This window comes from Falco cherrug, chromosome 2, assembly GCF_023634085.1.
Source record: "Falco cherrug isolate bFalChe1 chromosome 2, bFalChe1.pri, whole genome shotgun sequence".
Lineage (NCBI taxonomy): Eukaryota > Metazoa > Chordata > Aves > Falconiformes > Falconidae > Falco > Falco cherrug.
In genome coordinates, this window is record NC_073698.1 from 109446557 (window position 1) to 109466279 (window position 19723).

Here is a 19723-nt window from a genome sequence, read left to right on the forward strand (position 1 = left end):
AGGACAGCAATGTGAAACTGTTCACTCCCCAGGGGTGACGAGAAAGACTTGCTTTCAGACCAACTTCAGAAAAAATGAAAAGTCACCAAGGGAAAATGCTTTGTTTCCTTTAAGGAACTTCCCTGCAAAAACGAACATGTACTTATGCAAACAAACAAACAAACCAACACACAACACAGGCACTCTTAACAAGCCAGTGGGTCAATTTCCCCAGCAAGTAGGAAAAGCATGGGGGTAAAAAATAATTACCTCTATCAGTTTTACTTTAAAAAAAAAATCTCCAGTTTTTTTCTTCTTAAATATTTCTACTGAAAAACGCAGGCTGCAAAGTTGCAATGCATTATTTCCTGTACACCATCAGAAGTGTCATTTGTTTTCTACAGTGAACACAAAAGTTGTTTTAAATTTTGCGTAGCCAGATTCAGTCCATAGCTTGACTTGTCATAGCTGGAGCCAGTGGATGACTCCTTCATCCACTGCCACCCAGCCTCTTCTTCCGCTTGGTTATCTGTATGCATTGTCTCTCTTCCCTAGTATTTTACTTTCAATAGTTACGCTATTGAAATACTTCTGATATATTGCCAAAACCTCTTCTTTAGTAGCTCACAATGCCCAATTCCTTCAAATTTTAAATTCCTCTCCCAATGCAGAAGAAACCAACTTAGATTATGTGCTGTTTCTCTCTCTCAGTCTTATGCCTCATTTGATTCACTGGACATAGTAACAACATTTCCATGGAATTTGAGGAATTGCATGATAACTTAAAAAAAAATCAGAGATTACATTTGTTGCTAATGAGCTATTCTGCAAGATGTAACAATTTCTGGGTAAGAGATACTAGGGTTCCCTTAGGCAACACAATATGCTATCTAAGCAGCTTTCAGAGTCTATGTTATACAGAAATGCAAGTTTAAACACTGTATTTTACCATCTAGTATGTATTATAGCCAGAATAGGCAGAGGGTCAGAAGCTACTGGGATTTCTGCATCTGGATTGCTCAATCGACTTGTGACAGCCACTGTGGATACCTAAAATGTTCAGTTATCAAAAGCTTACCTTGAGTTTTCACTGGATCAGATATTTGGCTTGGGTCACTTAGTCCATATGCATTAGCCGCCCTCACAAGGAAGAGATAAATCGCATTAGGTTTTAGCCCTTTAACCGCAAAACTCTCTGTTTTCACATTTTCAGCCACAGTTTGCCAGCTGCTACCAGATGCATGGCTAAGGGTAAAACACACATAACAGCAGGTTAGCACGTGCCTCTTTAACAACATTGCATAAGCATAAGTACAGCGAGATCACACGAGACTTATATACCTGAAAGCCTCAATTATGTAAGAGGTTGGTGTTGCACCTGAATTCAAATTAGGTTGCCATGACAATGTGACCGTATTTCTGCTGACATCTGTAACCTCGGGTTTTGATGGAGCACTAGGAATCAAGTTTGGGTCAGTGGGTCTTGGTGGCTGCACTGGGACTCCAAACTCTAACAAAGGAGAGAGAAATGCTGAGTACAGACAGGAAGCAGCCCTAAGCTGAATGCTGTTCACATCCGCACTGGCCATTTAGGAGAGCCAGATAACTTCTGCATTTCAATTTCTGATTTTCCTTCATGTATTTTCTCCATGTAAGGAAACCCTAATTGATTTACCTTGGACCTCTATGTATGCACTCCATGTAGCTTCGCCACTTGGGGTTGAAGCAATGCAGGTGTACCGACCAGTGTCGCCCAGCTGAGTGGGGAAAGAGAAGAATAAATATTTGAAACAATCAGGCCACTCAGTGGGTTAGAAAAGTAATTACAGTTCTCCGTGTTCCCCCATGAATATGGATAAACATATCAGGCTGCAAAAACTTTGAACCAGAAAGATCTTCCATTAGAAGTTGTGTTCTGCAAACTGAAAATGGATATTTATTTCTGAGCATTCGTTCAAGGACTGGAAAGGCCACTAATTTAATGTTACCTATTCTGCTATGAACAAACTGAAGGCCAGTTCTTGTAGCATTTATTTCTCACCCTGCAGAGGTCCTAATAAACAGAGAAGGAATTTTGATGACAAGACCCCATGCAACTGTCAACCTTCTGCCTATAATAACGCCTGGGGAGTTCTCTGGACTGCAGCACCAGAGAGCGTGTCATCCTTAAAACAAAGCTTAAATATTGCATGGGGCCTTCTACATATAGGATTCCCTGTGTTAGAATAAATTTCTCTCTACATCAGATCCAAAAAAGAATCTCCATATGCTTGCTATTCTCATCCAGTTTTAAATGTTGGATTATTTATCTATATGTGACTTAATCACATTTCAAAAGGGTTCCCTTCAACCCCCCCTCCCCCCGCAAATGCTATCCTCCTAAGGTCCCAGCCTCAGCAAATGCACGGAACACAACTGCTCAAAAATCAGAGGTTCCAACTCTAAGCCAGTGTAACTTGTAATTGGTAACAGGGCAACCCTAGGGAACATAGTAAAGTGGGGTATTCAACCTAATTTAAAAAAAAAAACAACAAATTACTACATTCCGAACCACAGAAAAGATAGCAGAGAATAGCCAGTATGCCCACACTTAACAATAGTTTAAAACGTTTTATAGCATGCAAGGCATGACCAGCAGTACTGACCAGGTACTTGCCATAATTCCCTAAGGAAGCCAGGTATTTCACAGGTGGTTAGCCATTTTAAGCTCTGTTTACACTTTGAGTGAATATGTTTAAACTTTAAAAACTGTTTTGCAAAAGCTGGGTGCATGGCTATATTACTGCAGTATGCTAAACAAAGATTTTCTTTATAAACATTTGAAATCATTAGATAATTTTAATCTATTAGTGCTAAAGCTTTAATAATTTAAGGCTTCGTCTTACTGCAATGCAAGTTTTGCTTTCCCCTTCGTATTCTAAGTACGAAACAATTCCCTTAATTAATACCTTTTAAAAGCATTTTTCCTTATGAAATCTGAAATAATGTGCCCTAGGCAGAATAAGCCAAGGTGTTAAGCATAAAGAATGAACTATCTGAGAGCATGAAGTACCAAATATCTTAAACCATTTATTTAACATTTAATTAATTCTAAATGTAGGCTTTACAACATCAAACGTGCCCGGAGGTGAAAAAACAAAGTGAAACACAGAAGAAAACCCTTTTGCCAGCTCAAGCTACCTTGGCATATCGGATCTGTAATGCTCCTGTCTCCAGCTGCTTGATGCGAGAGTCCTGGGTGGAAACGAGGATCCCATCCTTCTTCCAGAGGATGGTGGGCATTAAAGTGCCTGTGGCCACACAGTTCAGTACTAAAGTACCATCTACAGCTACAGTCTGATTCACAGGACCCTGCCGAATGACAGGGGGAGGCCGGTCTGCAATCACTGCCAGAAGAAACAACAGGGAAGAGACTTCAGCAACTGGAAGCAATTTTCCGATCGCCTAAGCAACAGCAGTTGCTTCAGGCTTTGAAACAAACTAAAGATAATTAAACAAGTAATTAAAGTTGGAGGCATACATTATTCAGGGTAGGGTGCATTATAATGATGTACAGCTACAGAATTTTAAAATGATACACAACACAGTACTTTCAGAAAGTAAAGAAGCATTACATAGCGGTATCTGCTAGCCATTTTCTAATTCCAATGTCTTTATAAAGTGATAATGGAATGAGAAAGGACTTCCCAAATTCTTAATCAAGGCACAGGTTTCACCTTGTTCATCTTCTACCATGCACCAGGCTGGTATAACAGAATTTCATACTTTCAGCATTCAAAGACAGAGAAAAAAAGGAGGTAGGCGGGCAGGGGATAACCTGGCAAATATGTACTTAAAAAAATTTTATTGTGTACCATCAACTCATCTTGGTGCTGTTTCCTAATTGGGAGATGCCAGTAGTAGGGTAAAGCAGTAGGGTAAAGTAAATTCAAAGCTAATCAATAGTACCATATTAAAAATTTTCAGCTAAGAAATATTTTCCCAGTAGTTTCTGACTTTTAGTTCTATGATGACTTAATCTGTCAATATGACTTTAAAGTCACAAAGAGAATCCCACAATGCATTTGCATCAATTTTAATGCCTCTTTCACACAATGAAAATTAAATGTTATTGATGGGTTATTTAAACGCTGCACAGAAAGGTATAAAGCAGAAAAGGTATTCACAGAAAAAAGAATGACTGTCTGCATAAGTTGGTTTTTTTTTTTTTTAATTCATTATAATGGATAATCAAAAAAAGAGGTAAAAGCTATCTTCCTGTATTTGTGTGACCTCTTCTACCTGTACCATCCAACATGACAGGGCTGATGGCCAGAAAATAGCCACAACTTCAAATGACATAAATCTGTTCAGCAGTGTCACGGGGGCTCATACAACTTAAAAACTGGTTTGGTAGCTGAAAAATAAACCTGAAGTTCCAATAACTTGTGAACATCAGATATTTCTAAATTACTTTTTGTAACAACAGACAGGGTGTTAGTACTGCTTTTATTGGTTAAATTCCAACTCCCGTAATTTCATTTGCATGTTCAAATGACACTCTCTGTTTTCAACTGCATAATTTATCCTTTACTTCTTGTCCCAACCTGCTGCAATGCACTGTGAGGCCACTGGTATCCTCCTGTGCCGAGACAGTCAGAACAAGCTCACTTTAGTTTGTATTTGACTTTGACAAGTTTGTAAGTAACTTTGCAGTTGTCAGTGTTAAGAGGCTGACTGATCTGTGCTGTACAGGAGAAATCTAATGCCACTGAAATCCATGGCTAATTTAAGTTTCACTTAAGTTGATGGCAACTTCTATTACCTTTAGGAATACCAGGGTATCATTCTGCATATCCTGTCTTCACTTTTATACGAGTACCAAAAAAAATATTGTCCCAAGGTATTAAACAAAACAATTACCCATCAGATCAATCCAGAGCGTACAGTCACAGTAAAGGAAATATATTTAAATTAATTTGATTTTTCCAAGTTCAGATGGCATAAGTCATTAACAGAAAACACCTTAATTTTCTATTTTAAACTTATTTCTCACCTTGCCATGGCCTTCTCTCCAGTGAAAACTGGATACAAGTGGATGAAGAAATGTGGCTTACCATTTGTGAGAAACCAGAAAGCAGGCAGTCCTATTCTTCCAAAGAATCTCAGTCCGGTGGGTGCAAATACACAATTTTATTCTCAAGGTTCACTGCATGTTTCTAGTACTGTGCTACTTCTATGTTTTCTATAGGGCAAAGGCCTAGTTTATGGGAACTCTTCTCAGGCATCAGCTTTCCTCCCCTCAAAGTCTCTCCACAGACTGCACTTCGAATCACAGAGGGGTTTAGGTTGGCAGGGACCTTAAAGATCACCTGGTTCCAACCCCCTGGCATGGGCAGGGACACCTTCCACCGGACCAGGCTGCTCAAAGCCCCATCCAGCCTGGCCTGGAACACTGCCAGGGAGGGGGCACCCACAGCTTCCCTGGGCGACCTGTGCCAGTGCCTCACCACCCTCACAGTAAAGAATTTCCTCCTCATATCTTCTCTGAATCTATCCACTTTCAGCTCACCCTCTTTTTCCGTAAGTGCTAAGATTATTACTTTTCCTGTATATTTTTTGCTATTAATAATAACAAGTATTCCTGATAATTGGCAAATTAGTTTTGCATCAGCATATATTACTGCTTGCAGTCATGCTCCCTGTAGCTTTTTAATCTGTTTTTTTTCCCAACTGTTCCTAAAAAGGAATATATAATACTACTCATTTGTATGTTATTCCACCAACTTCCATAGAGGTCGTTTTTTTCTTTACTATACTGAAATATTAAAAAGTAGGGGAAAAACAGGTAAAGGGTGATGCTAAGCAAATGGACACACAATAATAGGAATAAAGAGCTAGGCAGGAAGGAATTTGAAAGTAAACTAAATCTAGTTGGGGAAGCTAAAAAAGAGCCAGATAAATTAACAGATCTGACAAAAATTCATGAACTGAATATACGTACTAAATACAAAATGGCAATATAAACAGTATCCAAAATTTTAACCCCCTGACAGAGCTGGACAAAAAAAGGATTTATATAGTCAAAGACACATACAACCTGCATTCATTCAAAACACATTTCAATAGTGTCGTATCACCCCACTGCTGTCTTTAAATAACAATAAAAAACTTGGGTATGACAAAGTAAAGGTATCATTACCATCAGTGACTTCCAAGTAGGCTTTTGTTATGATACTTCCTGCTACATTTAATGTCTGGCAAATATAGTATCCAACATCAGATCTCTGGACATTGGTGATAGTGAGGTCTCCTGTCTGGGAAACTGAAAATCGGCTGGATGACTGAGGGGGCTGGTATGAGAAAAGCAGATTCTACAAGATGTATAGGAAAGAAAGTGGGAAACAAGGGTTAAATAAATTCAAGCATCAATAATCCAAACTTTAATATATCTAAATAAATTAATTTTTTCACATTATACATAAAACATTCTGCTCGTCATACCTTAAGCATGTTTATACCACAATGTGGATAGCTTTTACAGGATTTTTTGTGACAAAAAGGTGCAGATGGGCACATATAATTGTGTAAATCCTGTGGGATTGCTCTGATACCCTCTGTTGCCAATGCTGGGCTTTACAGAAAGTTTAACAGGCACTAGCGAAGAAGTGATATGTACAGATACCACAATGGTGCAAGAAACAGTGGTGAACCTAAGTAACTTGCTTTAATATCCTTTTTTAGAATTTACTCCACAGCATTCTATTTATTTCATGTAAATCCAGATGTCAGTTCACCGATTTGTATTTTAACTTTTGCCTTCCTAAGAATGGAGGAACTTTTAAAAAAGAGATGCTGTTTAGGGCCCTCTAATTATAGTGGGCTTGTTCTATAAAGAGTCTTATAATACAGAATTAAATCCTATGCCAGCCTCTACTTAGACAGTATTGGTATGAAGTACATAGTATTTACCAACATTTGTCAAAAATCAGAACTGCAATCAAAATAATAGCAGTCCTTTACATGAAATACCGATTCCTAATTTCTAGCTCTGCCTGAAGAATTTGAGAATGAGAACACTTTAAGGTCACAGAGGCTATTTTTTATCTCCCTTTTTGCCTAACTACATTTTCAAAAATCATCCAAAGGAACGGGATGCAACATCCTCTGCTTCAGTATTAGCAAACCCCATTCACTGACCACCTTCTCCTCCAGTTCCCCCATTCATCACAAATGGTCATCACTCAGCAGAGTCAAAAATCAGCCAGAAATATCACGTACTAGGCAACACTTTGGGGGAGGGAGGGGGGGAACAGAGAGAAACCCCCCACCCCCCACCAAAAAAACCCCAGGTCATACAAAAATACAAACGTAATATACTGGGATACTTATACCGTTGAAGATTACCATCTAAATTTGGTTAGCAGTCTAGTTGTACTTAGATATTTAGACAGAAATCTTGTAAATGGAGTAAGGAAGCCAATCTAAGCGTTCTCAATTTCTCTGGCCTATTGTTTTGTAACACAAAGAACCCCGTCATATGCTACTGCACCATTCATTCCTTCATTCACAGGAAAACCAGAATCCCATATTCCTTCTTTCCTTCCAATAAAGAATACTTTGTGTCACATCCCTCCTTCAAAAGATGACTCTGAAAGAAAAGTACGATTCTCTTCCTGTGCTATATTGTGTTTCACCTGCTGGCTTTCAAGATTTTTTACAAAGAAGCTGAAAATATGTTTCCATTCCATTCAAATAAAGAAGCTGGGAGAAAAAGTGACCTATTCAGGTAGGACCTGTCAGACAACTGACAGTGGCAAAGCAGATCTCCTTAGCTCCAGACTAGAGTCCTCCCCACGCACTGCTTCGGATCAATACAGCGAATGATTTAGGCTGCCAGACACACGCAAACACGTGGCCAACTAATAGCTGCACCATAAACACCAAGGCAAACTTTCAGAAAATCTGGGATTGTTTGGCTGTTCAAATAATTTCAGCATTAGTCCTGTTAGGTGAAAAATATTTTCATGGTAGTGAAACAGAACGTTTCTCGTTATTTCACAGATTTATTTTCACATTCATAGAGAAAATGGAAGATTGAGCAGAACACAGATATCCTTTCAAGTAAGGCTGACATCACCAAGCACGCATGTGACTTAGAAGCAGAGGAGAGATATCCAGCATCTTCAAAACAATAATTAAAGTGTTTTTCTCTTGTGATATCATTTCTTTGAGGAAGTGCCAGGAAGAAGGGATACAAAGGCTGTTTTACCTGACTTCCCTCTCTCCGCCAAAAGATGGCTGGCTGAGGGTTTCCCGTCGCTTCACACTGGAAAGTCACCGTTCTCCCCAGTGCAGCTACCTGATCTCGAGGCTTTACAACAAACTGTGGAGGCTCTGAAAGGAAAGCACCGGGAAAAAATTAAATTACACTATTATCAGCCTATCTGAAAGCACAGTTTGCCTACTGATTTTAAACGGTGTAAACCAGAATAGTTCAGTTTCTTTAACAAGGAGTGGCAGCACAAAGACACATCAGCCTCTAACAGCCACAGCTTCAGCATCCCTCAGAACATCTGTTCTGTTGCTGGACCTCCCAATTACAACAACTCTGACTGTGCATCACGTGCTTTTATTACTGATCACTTATACAAGGGGGTAAGTCTCACCAACTTAGCGAGACAACTTGCGGAGCAACAGTCACCAATACAGACAAATCTGTCATAATTCTGTTTGTAAAGAAGGAATCCACCTACAAGCCAGACTGGAGAACTATGAGGGACAACTGGCCCACAGGCCACACTTTGCCAAGGGCTGCAATAAACACTGTCAAGTAACTATGAATTCAGGCTTACATGCACAAAAGTCATCATCTTTGATTTATGAAAGCTGAAGAGAGAAAAAAGCCCTTAATTGCTTATATAAGAGACTTCTGATGTAGTCAGGATCTCAAAAAAATTTAAAGTCAGAAGCCCCAGATATATTACTGAACAAATTATAACCATTTAAAATCTTCAGTTCAATTACTGAAGAGGAATTAATTTAATGGAACAGCAGAGCTAAATGTCTTCCTCATTTACACAGGCAAGGGCATGTTCAAACAAAATATATATGCAAATGAAGGTAAATTTGAAACATCTGCTCAGCCTAACATTATAACAACTGCCAGCATTGTCCAAACTGTTTGATTTATACAGGCTTCAACAACCCCTTCATCCAGTAGTAAAGAAAATGTCAAAAAATCATGTCAGTTACTTTTTAAAAAATATCAGCATATATGACAGCATTGGATACCTTGATGGGGCTAGAACGGGGGGGGGGGGGGGGGGGGGAAAAGCCAGCTTGTTTTATAGGCTGTTAACCCTTACTTCTTGAAAAAAAGTGCATTAAATGAAAGTCCATTTACTTATTCATTTCCAATTCCTTCTGATCATCTGTCCAAAACTAATTATGTTCTCCCTCTTCTTTGGGTTGAGAATAAAGGGGATGTTTTGCATCTGATTTAAATTTCAAGACAAATGTTTGGTTTTTTTCTTCCTTTCAAACATTTCTCTATTCACAAGCTTTTCCTTTAAAAAGTGTGATTCATAGAATTTAAAGATTTCACTCAATGTGTTTTATAAACATCAAGTAATTGTGGCTTTACCTAAAACAAATTCAGTAACACTCAAAAGCCAAAAAAAAAAAAAAATTGCTTTCAGTGTTCCTGTGGGCCAATACTTTCAATTGCCTGTTCCTCATGCCTTGTGGCTCTGTTCTCTATTGAGTTCATATTATATTCTTCCCATGACCCTCCTGCTTTGGGAGGGATTTTTAAAGTACAAAATATTATTGTTCACATTTCGATGCAAATGCTACCTTTCCTAGAATTTCCTTTGACAAGAAACTACGCAAAGTATCGGTGAGATTCACCTACAGTAATTAGCAGACTTCAAAACAATTAGCTCTAAAACATTCAATCAGTATCTTGGAAGATGTGGGAAGACTTTGACGTGACAGCATGTATAATTTAGAATGGAAGGTAAAAAACTGTTGGGGTGTGCCACAGGACTGTAAGGTATGGTGGGGAAGATGGAGATGAGGGTGAAGCGCCTTTGTTATGCTGTTGAATTCCAATAACAAGAATAAATTTAGCATATAGTTGTATTTAGGGCTTGGCTGATTCTGTACTAGTCTGTGACACAATGCCACACAAAATGGAATTGAGGGTTTCGAAATTCTGTGCTAGTGCACAGGATTTATAAGGTTTCAGATTTTGTTGAAGGTGAGAATGGGTACAGCTATAACGAGATTAAAATGGTTCTGAGCACCGAAGAAATAGCTGAATGCTTGCGGTTCTAGTACCTGAAGATGACTGTTCAGGAATACAAAAAAACGAGGGGAAATTCAGTCTTTCAGGTAACCATGGTAGAATTTGTAAAATTTAAATAGGCAGATGTTTCTCTAGATATTATTCTGAACATGTATTTTGTATGTATATTATTATAAATATATATGCGTATTATGCCTATGTGTATTATTCTAAATCTATTGCCATTGAGGTAAATAATACAAACTCTATTATCTTCAATGTCAGAAGAATTAGAACAGGGTTAAGTGAAACTTTATTAAATTCCATTCGGTGTCCACTATACTGGAAGTGTTTTCACTGTCTTTTTTTTTTTTTTACTTCAGTTTGCTTTCACATCTTGGGTCACATATGTGTGGTATGTGCTGAATACACTGTAAAAGATGCTGAAATAATAATCCACTTAAGGAAAGAACAACTTCTATTTTTAAGACCTTTAAAACAAAAATGATTTTTTCAATAGAACACTTTGAAGTTCAACTTACACAGTCACTGAAGAAGGAAGACAATAGGATATGACTCGTTACATCATGTAAAAAGACAGAAAGTTAGCAACCCATTACCTTTCTCCTTGCCATTAAGTTACCCATACTTCATGCAGAATTTATTCTGTGCGATGTGTCTTGTCAATAACAAGTAAAAGATGGGAGCTGACTGGTTGAAGGACATGGAAGGGGATGGATGGGAAGGGGAGGAGAAGTTCCCGTCACAGTGATACGATGACTAGAAGATGGCCAATAAAATTTCAACTTACCAGACACAACTAAAACAAAAACAAAACAAAAAGAAAACATGGAATAAATAAAATTGAATAGACATGAAACAAAGCAAAGAATAAAGTAAAATTAAAAAAAAAAAAAGAAATAAAATGGACCCTTGGTAAGGACCTTAGAAAGTACACGTACATTCTGATACTTGAAAAATAGGTTTAAAATGTTGGATCACTTTTTTTTTAATTTGATTTTTAAGCAGAATTCTCTATGACGTGCTGAAAGCAGTCTGTAGAGGAAAATGTAACAGAACGAAATAATGGTCAGGCAACCCGAGTTCTACTTCAAGCCCTTCCAATGAACTGTTGTGGAACCTTGAGTAATTTTTTTTTTTTTTTCATATTATCATTATTTATCTGCACCAAGAGCCTTCATGATAAAAATAACTTGAAATTTCCAGTAAATATCCACCTGCAACATTGCTGAAATGGAACAGTGACATTGACACCCTGTCTAAGGCATCCAAACATCTACAAATGGAAAAATATTTTTCTGAGGCAAATAACTGTTACAAAGGAAGTTTATTAAAAAATGAATTAGATGCTGAGGCATTTATCCCCCACACCAATCTCTTTAGTGTAAGATCACTGTATCAAGGTCATAATACTTGTTACTAAACAGTAAATGCAAACTAAACCACAAATAAAATTAATTTGGAAAGGTTCTTAACTCTTTTCTTTCCTCCCACCCCAAACCTCAATTTCACTGAAATATTCAAAAGAAGAGATTTATTCCAAAATATTAGATTTTTCAACAGAAATTTGTCAGTGGTAAATTACACAATTTTATTTTCAATCATAGTCGAAAATTTTCATAAATTTCAAAACGGCACAGACCTGGCAGGCTACTTTCACTTACAAGAGAAAGGCATGTTAGAAAGCATTCCAACCTCATGTTGCTGACTGGAAGAGCAGATTGAAAACAAAATGCAAAAATCACGCTTTTCAAAAATATATACAGATCCTGACAAAAAAAGTCAACCAAAAAAAGGGTAGTTGGTATAAGATAATTGCACTGAAAGTCCAAAAATATGTAGGTTTTTTTTTTTTTTAATGCATGTTACAAACACCAAGCCCTTCAACACTTCGGTCTTATCTATTTATGTTGAAAGTAAAACAATTATTGTTCACCAGGGTAAACTTCCATATCAAGCAGGTAAGCACCTGCAGTACACCATTCTCTGATAAAACACGTGGAGGAAACTAATAATAGCCAGTCTGCCAACATTCGTTAGGCATGAGGAATACTGCCTTACTGTTCAAAGAGAATCAGATATAACATTGGAATTTGGATCACGTCGAATCCAAGAAGCTGCAACTGAACGTGACAAAATCAGATGGTACAGAGAATTTAGGGGTTTATGTTATTAGAGACATTTTTTCTTTTTTTTTTTTTAGAAATAATCCCAAATGCAGGAAGTTGAAATATACCTTTTTTCAAAGATTTTGAGTTTCAATTTTAAGGAAATATTCTGGATGTACATTAGCCTTCTTTAAGTGTGTAGGCTTGGTATTTCTCAAAGAGAAAATCAGTAGGCATTATTCTGCTCAGATTATCTGCAAGTCTATGATTTGTAAGAAGAGTGGCCAAGAAGTGACATGCAAGAATTCCTGAGAAATATGCTCATCCCCAAGACTCAGCTCCCAGTTACTCCTGATCGTGTCTAAATATATTACCCAGTAACCACTCCTTTTTAACTGAAAAGCTCTCTGCTAAACTTGCAATTACAGTCTGACCTGCCCTGGAATTAGAAATGCTTCTCCATAAAACACAACTCATATTCTATGTGAAAGAGCTTGATAACAAACTTAATAGGATGCAATTCTTGCACGCAGGAAGTAACTCTGAATTAACAATTTTTCATTACTTGAGTAGTGCCAAAAAGGGAAAATTTCATCCTTTTTGGTAGCAATGCGAAGCTGCCTAAGCCCTCTACTGAAAGCTCACTTTAAAGTTTCTAAAACATAGAAATCTGTCTTGGTTGCTCAATAACACTTCTACAAACGAAATTAAGTTGTAAGTGCTGAATTTCCACTCTTCTTTTTATCAGACGGTTTTGTTATTGTAGGTCAAAAAAACCCCTGTCAAGTAAATGTATTTCTTTGCTCACTTGTAAAAACAGAGGGGATACTGGTAGAAGAGAAAAAAGTCCCTGTAGATACAGGGCATCACATTGCCTGCAAGTCTGTGGCAAGGACAAAGGATGAAATTTCCCAGAAAAAAATTGAACAGTTCTGTCAGAGGAACATCATGTGGTTTAAAAGAACAATAATAGCAACAACTACAACAAAGAGCACTTAGTTTGATTTACAACCTATTGATATCTAAGGTTACTAAAACTAAGAAGTAAATAGTTTTTCCTCTATTACAGCACTTTTTATTTGACAGCACCTTCAATTACAAAGTAAATTAATTTTCCCTGTGTTAATTATGGTTTTCCACATGGCAACTGGGGGAATAACCTGTTTGTAAAGACAGGAAGTTAGCATATAAAACCACAAATACCAAAGGAATAATATTTTTGCCTTTCAAATAATTTCCTGGACATGTGAGGTTTTCAGGGAAGACATGTCCAGTCTCTGAACAAAAAACAAAACAAAAGTGGTTTCCAGACTAGTGACATGATCTTTTAATGCCTTATTCTTGCAAGCAATACTATCAACCTCACTGGGACTACTGGTATCATTAAATCCACTCGCAGGATTAAGAATTTGCAGTTTTAGGACTTAAACTACAGACTAGTATAGTCGCTGTTAACAGAGCAACTATTGTATTTGACAGATGTGGTATTGTAGGTTCATAGGATAACCAGGCTGGAAGCAACCTTGGAAGTCTCTAGTCCAACCTCCTGCTCAAGCAGGGTCAACTATGGGGTCAAACCAGGTTGCACTGGGCTTGATCCAGTTGTGCCTTGACAATTTGCAAGGACTGATAATGCACAGCCTCTCTGGGCAGCCTGCTCTGCTGCCTGACTGGCCACCCAGTGAAGAAACTTCTCCTCATATCCAGCCTTGATCTCCCTTGTTTCAACTTTAAATCTGTTGACTCTTGTCCTCCCAACATGCACCACTGTGACGAGCCCGGCTCCACCCTACCAACAACCTTCCTGTAGGTACTGGCGGTGGCTGTCACATCCCCCACCGAAGCCACCTCTCCTCCAAGCTGTGCAAGCACTGTTCTCTCAGCCCTCCTCACAGGTATGTATGAGACCTTAACATACTGTAACACTACATCTCTAAGTAACACGTTTTGTAATTCTTCTCACAAAAATGAACACCAATGTTGATTAGTGTTTCTCTGTAACTCACTGATTTCCTCATATTTAGAATTTACTATTACAGGGTTATGCCTATTTCTTAGTCTGATGCTGGACAAGCTATAAACCTCAAGTACCCCGTTCTTGAAAGCTGTGGTAGTAATTATCTATTTCAAAAAAAGTAAAATTATAGAGTAAAGTTGTTTTCATTGATTTATACTAACAAGGTGCTTTTGAGATCCTGAGATGCCAGGTGGTACTTAATTACTAAACAGTACCTTGTTCTGCATATTAAATGCTCATTAATTACTGTTTGATTAGTATTTATTAATACCTTCCAGGTGCTCAGAAGATACCTTGTTATTCAGCTGACATAAGCTGAACACTTTCAATTTAACCTCAATGTGTTTCATTTTTAGTTACTTAAATAAAAATCTTCACGTCTTCAAGGGCTGCTTGACAGCCACAGAGGCTATTATAAAGGCAGCAGGAAAGTAGTTCTACACCAGAGAAATGAAACTATCCCAATCTTCAGGCCAATAATTACAAACAACAATGAAGCTCATATACACACTTCAGCTTCTGTATGAACCCTTGGCCATATGACTAACCAGGAAATGGCAGTCACAATGAAATTTAGGCTGCTTTCAAATAATTTTGTCATATATTAATCCCAGTTCAAGGGATAACTATCAGAGGTTGAATGTGCCTGTAGAAACAAACCGGTAGGAGATGGGATGAGTGTACGAGCCTATGTGCTGGAAGAGACATCGGAGCTCGGCAGTAGGCATTTCTGATGTGGATGGCCAGGTAGAGGCTAGACAGCGAGAGGAGAAACTCAAGAGCTAGCAACAGAGATAGTGCAGAGATAGCTACATCAGGTGCCATGGAGCATTGCAGTTCTCCAGAATGGCTGACACTCAGCTGTTGATTATCTCGGTATGAAATGAGCAGGTGAGAAACCCACTGTTTATAACCTCTGTCTGCAATGAGTGGGTACAGAAAATCTGGGTAGCAGAGCTACGTGCAGAGGAAAAGTGAAAGTCTGAGTATGTTTAGCAAACTGGTCAAACTGTACTGCTCACTCCTTAAAAAAAAAAAAAAACCAACCCCAAAACCACAAAGAAACAACAAAAACTTCTGAACAATTGCATTTTCTAATTTCTTTCCTACTTCCAAAAAAAACCTCAACTAAAAAGCTGCCAACCTCTTTCGTTCATAAATGTTTCATTGCTAAGCCTGCTAAACTCTGAAATCTAATTAACTACTTCTTACCCTCAAGTGTCTGAACAAGAACTATTGAATGACTTTCTGCAACATGACTATCAGATATTTATGTTGGTGTTTTGCAAAAACTATTATTAAGGGAGATAGTTTAAGACAATGTGCCTTGTTTCATTTCCTATCTAGTGATTTGTAGCCTATTTGCTCTTATCAAAGCAATCTGAAACACCCAATATCCTTGATATCCACATTTCTCTGCAGTCATTTGTGGAAAATACCACTTTGTACAGAGAAATAAACAAAGACCAAACTCTCTTGTTCTGAAAAAACCATAAACGCTGCCATTCACCTGTCTTCTGGCTTCAACCTGAAAAAATATGGGAACACCAGGTACATTACGGTGGGTATATCACTTTATATTGGGGTATATCACTTTTCATCCCTCATTGGTCTCCCTGTTTTCAGCTGTCACTTCCTGAGGTCTAGATATAAATATGAGTAATTCATATTTTCCCAGATTTTCTGCTACAGTTCACATTCATGTAAGACCAGACCGGGACACCCTTACTCACCACGAGTGCTTTCACAGTATGTAGTCCCAGAGCACGAAGTGTGACTCAGTACAGTACAAACTTCTGAGGAAAGGTCTAACAGTCTGGTGCCAAGCACATCACAGCCAGAGAGTTGAGGCAAAATGTTTCCATGAGATTGTTGATGTTTCAAATCAAAAGTGATGACTTGTAATTCCAAACGCCCAGCAAGGGAACGATTGTGGTTTATTACATTTATGATGACTGGAAAAATTCTGTTTTGGATTGCTGCTCGTGTGTCAGATAAGCACTTCTTAAGCTTAAAGGAACAAGTGACTACAGTAACTTCAAAATTACCAAAGGCAAGAAGATAGAAATCTAACTGAATGGAAAAGAAACAGATTAATTGCTTTCTATAATGGTATTGGAAGTAGAAGAATGAAATGAAGCAAGCAAGCAAGTTGACTGACTACTAGGAAAAATAGTTCTGATCGTAAGATCACCTTTAGAAGTAGTGGAAGCCTAGAAAACTCTAACGATGTTGTCAGGTTGATGCCCAGAAAAGTTAATAATGGGGAAATCTCAGTATCAATTAGCTGCTGTGGCTCCTCAACATACTTCCCCACAAGTTTGCATTTTTTATAGTTGGGTTTTTTTTTTGGTTTTTTTTTTTTTATAATTGACCCACATCCCCTCTCCTGTCTGAATAGTGAAGAGGTGTCACATGCCGCACAGTAACTTAGAAAAAGGCTGGCTAGAGTCGGTGTCTTACACAGAAGTGCTGCTCTTCGGGTACCAGAGTTGCCAGCTGCACTTCTCACCGTGCACTTACCCCGCTGCACTGAGCCAGCAGCCGCGAGACAGCTGCAGTCTGGAAACCTGGTACCCACATCACCATGATGCTTGCTCTGACCGTGCAGGGTAGAATACATCCTCTCATTCAGTGCACGCCTGGCAGGTAGGATTTAGCTTCTGCCTCTCAACCTGATACCCAGAGGAAAAAGGCAGGTGCCTGTGAATACTCAGGAGAGCTCACACTTTCTAGGAGAAAGTGGTCTGATGATGAAAAAAAGCAGGTATGACTCCTAGGTGCTGACGGTAGAAATAAAGCCTTGAAAATCTAAATGCATTTAGAGCTGGTACACATACCAGGGAAAGACACAGGCGAGGATATGGCTTTAGAACATGTATCTAAACTTGTACGTCACAACACATGCAGCGTGGCAGTTCAACATCATCAACTGCAGAACAAATCTGAGACCACCTTAAAGTGCCATAGACTCAAACCCAACGATTGTCCCTCCTGCAGCAAGCAGGAAGGTATCTGTTCGCAGCTCTGTGGCAGGAGCAATAAGCAATTTGTTTCAACAGTTTGTTGATTTCATTATCGGCATTAAAATGTCACTAAGCTTCTCTGCTCTCTTTGGCTGCTCAAACGCCACCCTCTGCGGATCAATGGCACAAGGCCTGTGCATTAACTGCACCTCTGCCTTGGGTACTATTCTGTTTTCAAGAGCTATCAAATGGCATTGATTCCTTATGGATTTCTAGCCATTTTGAGATTTAATTTAGGCTGAGAGGTGTTTCCCTCCTCAACTCTAATTGATGGGCTTGGGCAGTAAAATCTGGCTCTATCTGAGCTGTGTCTCAGTTGTGGAACTATATTTTCTTAATGTCTGCTTCACAGCAGGCTAATGAATCTTGCCTTATAAGTGTTTTTTAAAAGTCAAGATGAAAAAGGCTACACAAGCGTGTGTGTGTTTGTATATGCATGTAGGAGAGGAACCTACTGCAAAAATTTGTGAGCAGAGAACAGCGTGCAATATATACCCCTGAGATTTTTTTGATTTGCAACTGATTTTGCTGATACTAGCTACAAAATAAGGAAGTTCATAACCTCTCCTTCTGCAGGAGTCAATGAAGATTTCTACAATAAAAATAAAACCTGTGGAAATAGACTTTGCAGTGTGGTTTTAAAAGGTAGCACTTCTCAGGTTAATACATGTAGCATGCAGTTTAAAATGTTTATAAATCCTGTAGTTGTTGCCTTGAGGGGACAAGAGAAACCTGAAATGCAGGGGTTAGAAGACAGAGGGAGGGATTTAAGGTCTTCCATAAGTTCCTCTCTCGGTCTCCACTCCTGCTTCCTTGCTCTGGGTCTTCCTAAACCATACTATAAACCAAATACCATTTAGAGGACACACTTATGACAAGTGTAATTCCATCTATTTAAAAGCTACACTAATGCAGTTAAGACTACGGAGTCCCATTTCCCAGGCTTCTCTTTTCAGAGAAGAGTTGTCTCCCCTTGTGTTTAAAAAGAACTGAGTTAATTTGGGGCAGTGCTGCAATCTAAGTAGTCGCGGCTACAAATATTTATACTAAAGCCTTTTAAAAGAGTGAAAAAGGACTGATAGATTTTAAATAAGCTGTGCAGAAATACAAAAAGATTATGATAGCTGGATGGGATTTGAAGAATTCTTAGGAGCTTCTTACTGCATTTTTTTGACTTGCAGTAAAAGATAGTAGAGCTGAAAAGGAAAAGGAGTGGGATTTGTTTTCCAGCTGTTTATGATAGCACAGTTTTCTTCTTGGAAAGAAGTACTTGAAACCCATAGCAACATTCTTAGAGTAAGTTAAAGCTATTTGTGAACAGTGGCCAAAGCTCCATGATCAATGGGTACCAAACACACTAAAAAAGGAAGGACAATAAATCCCTACAGTGCAGTAATTGTTGATCACTAAAAAAATCTTATTTTTGGCATGCAATACCTAGTAAGGAATACTACCAACTGAAACAGATACTATTTGAAAAGAAATTTAGACTTTTTATAGTGACACCACACCCCCCACATAGAGACAACCCAAGTCCACATCTGGGACACTAATACCTGAACTTACTTTTTACTAACATTAAGAGGAAGGTAACCTTGACATAATAACAAAATTTAATTATGGGGAGCAAAAAATACAGCATATAAGAGTTCTATAGAAGAGAGAACTATCCATCAGGTACTGGAAATTTTACTGTGATGGAGGTAAAAGAGGGAACAAGTTGCTTAAGGGAACAAACACAATGTGCAAAACCAAAATAAAGTAAAATAATTCTGGGACACTTGGCCTGATTTTCATACAGTGAAGCAGTGGTTCACCTCTGCCAAAATATGATAATGCTATCAAAAATTGCATGTAGTCTGAGACAAAAGTGTTGCTGCAGCTACGATGGTTTAGGGATATTAGCAAATACGTTTTGAGGTTTAGTCTTCAGTTAAGTTAGTTACACTCTTCAAGGAAAAAAAGTATCTAGCAAGATCTGAGCACCCAAGACCTCTGAAGGAATAGGTACAGAAAAGGCCATCAGTGGTGGAAGACCACACCACAGAGTAACTCTCGGGTGACTTCTTCCTCTGTACCGAGACCCAGGTGTCAATGTGCTACCATAACTGTGTCAAAAGACAGAGGGGCTGTTTAATTTGGGGAGATGCAAATCCTAAGTGGGGTCTCATTATTCCCCTGGAAGATGCAAAGAGAACAGAATCCCACTCAATGCTGTGTTCAGAGAGCACACAGGACACTTACGAGAACAAGACAAGCAACCTTATGTCCCGCTTTGGTTTTTTTGTTTCTTAATCCTCTC

The 19723-nt window shown here is 38.4% G+C and overlaps 1 protein-coding gene across 7 annotated transcripts in view; it reads right to left on the reverse strand.

Moving 5' to 3' along the window:
- Positions 1-19723, reverse strand: part of ROBO1 (roundabout guidance receptor 1) — a 650911-nt gene that overhangs the window by 55316 nt on the left and 575872 nt on the right. For all 7 annotated transcript variants that reach the window (XM_055701108.1, XM_055701113.1, XM_055701111.1 and 4 more), the window contains 6 exons: positions 8231-8355; positions 6161-6332; positions 3160-3365; positions 1655-1736; positions 1321-1489; positions 1058-1224 (listed from right to left, as the gene is read on the reverse strand). In XM_055701108.1, coding sequence (XP_055557083.1) covers positions 1058-1224; positions 1321-1489; positions 1655-1736; positions 3160-3365; positions 6161-6332; positions 8231-8355 — 921 coding nt within the window. The remainder of the gene's footprint in view (positions 1-1057; positions 1225-1320; positions 1490-1654; positions 1737-3159; positions 3366-6160; positions 6333-8230; positions 8356-19723) is intronic.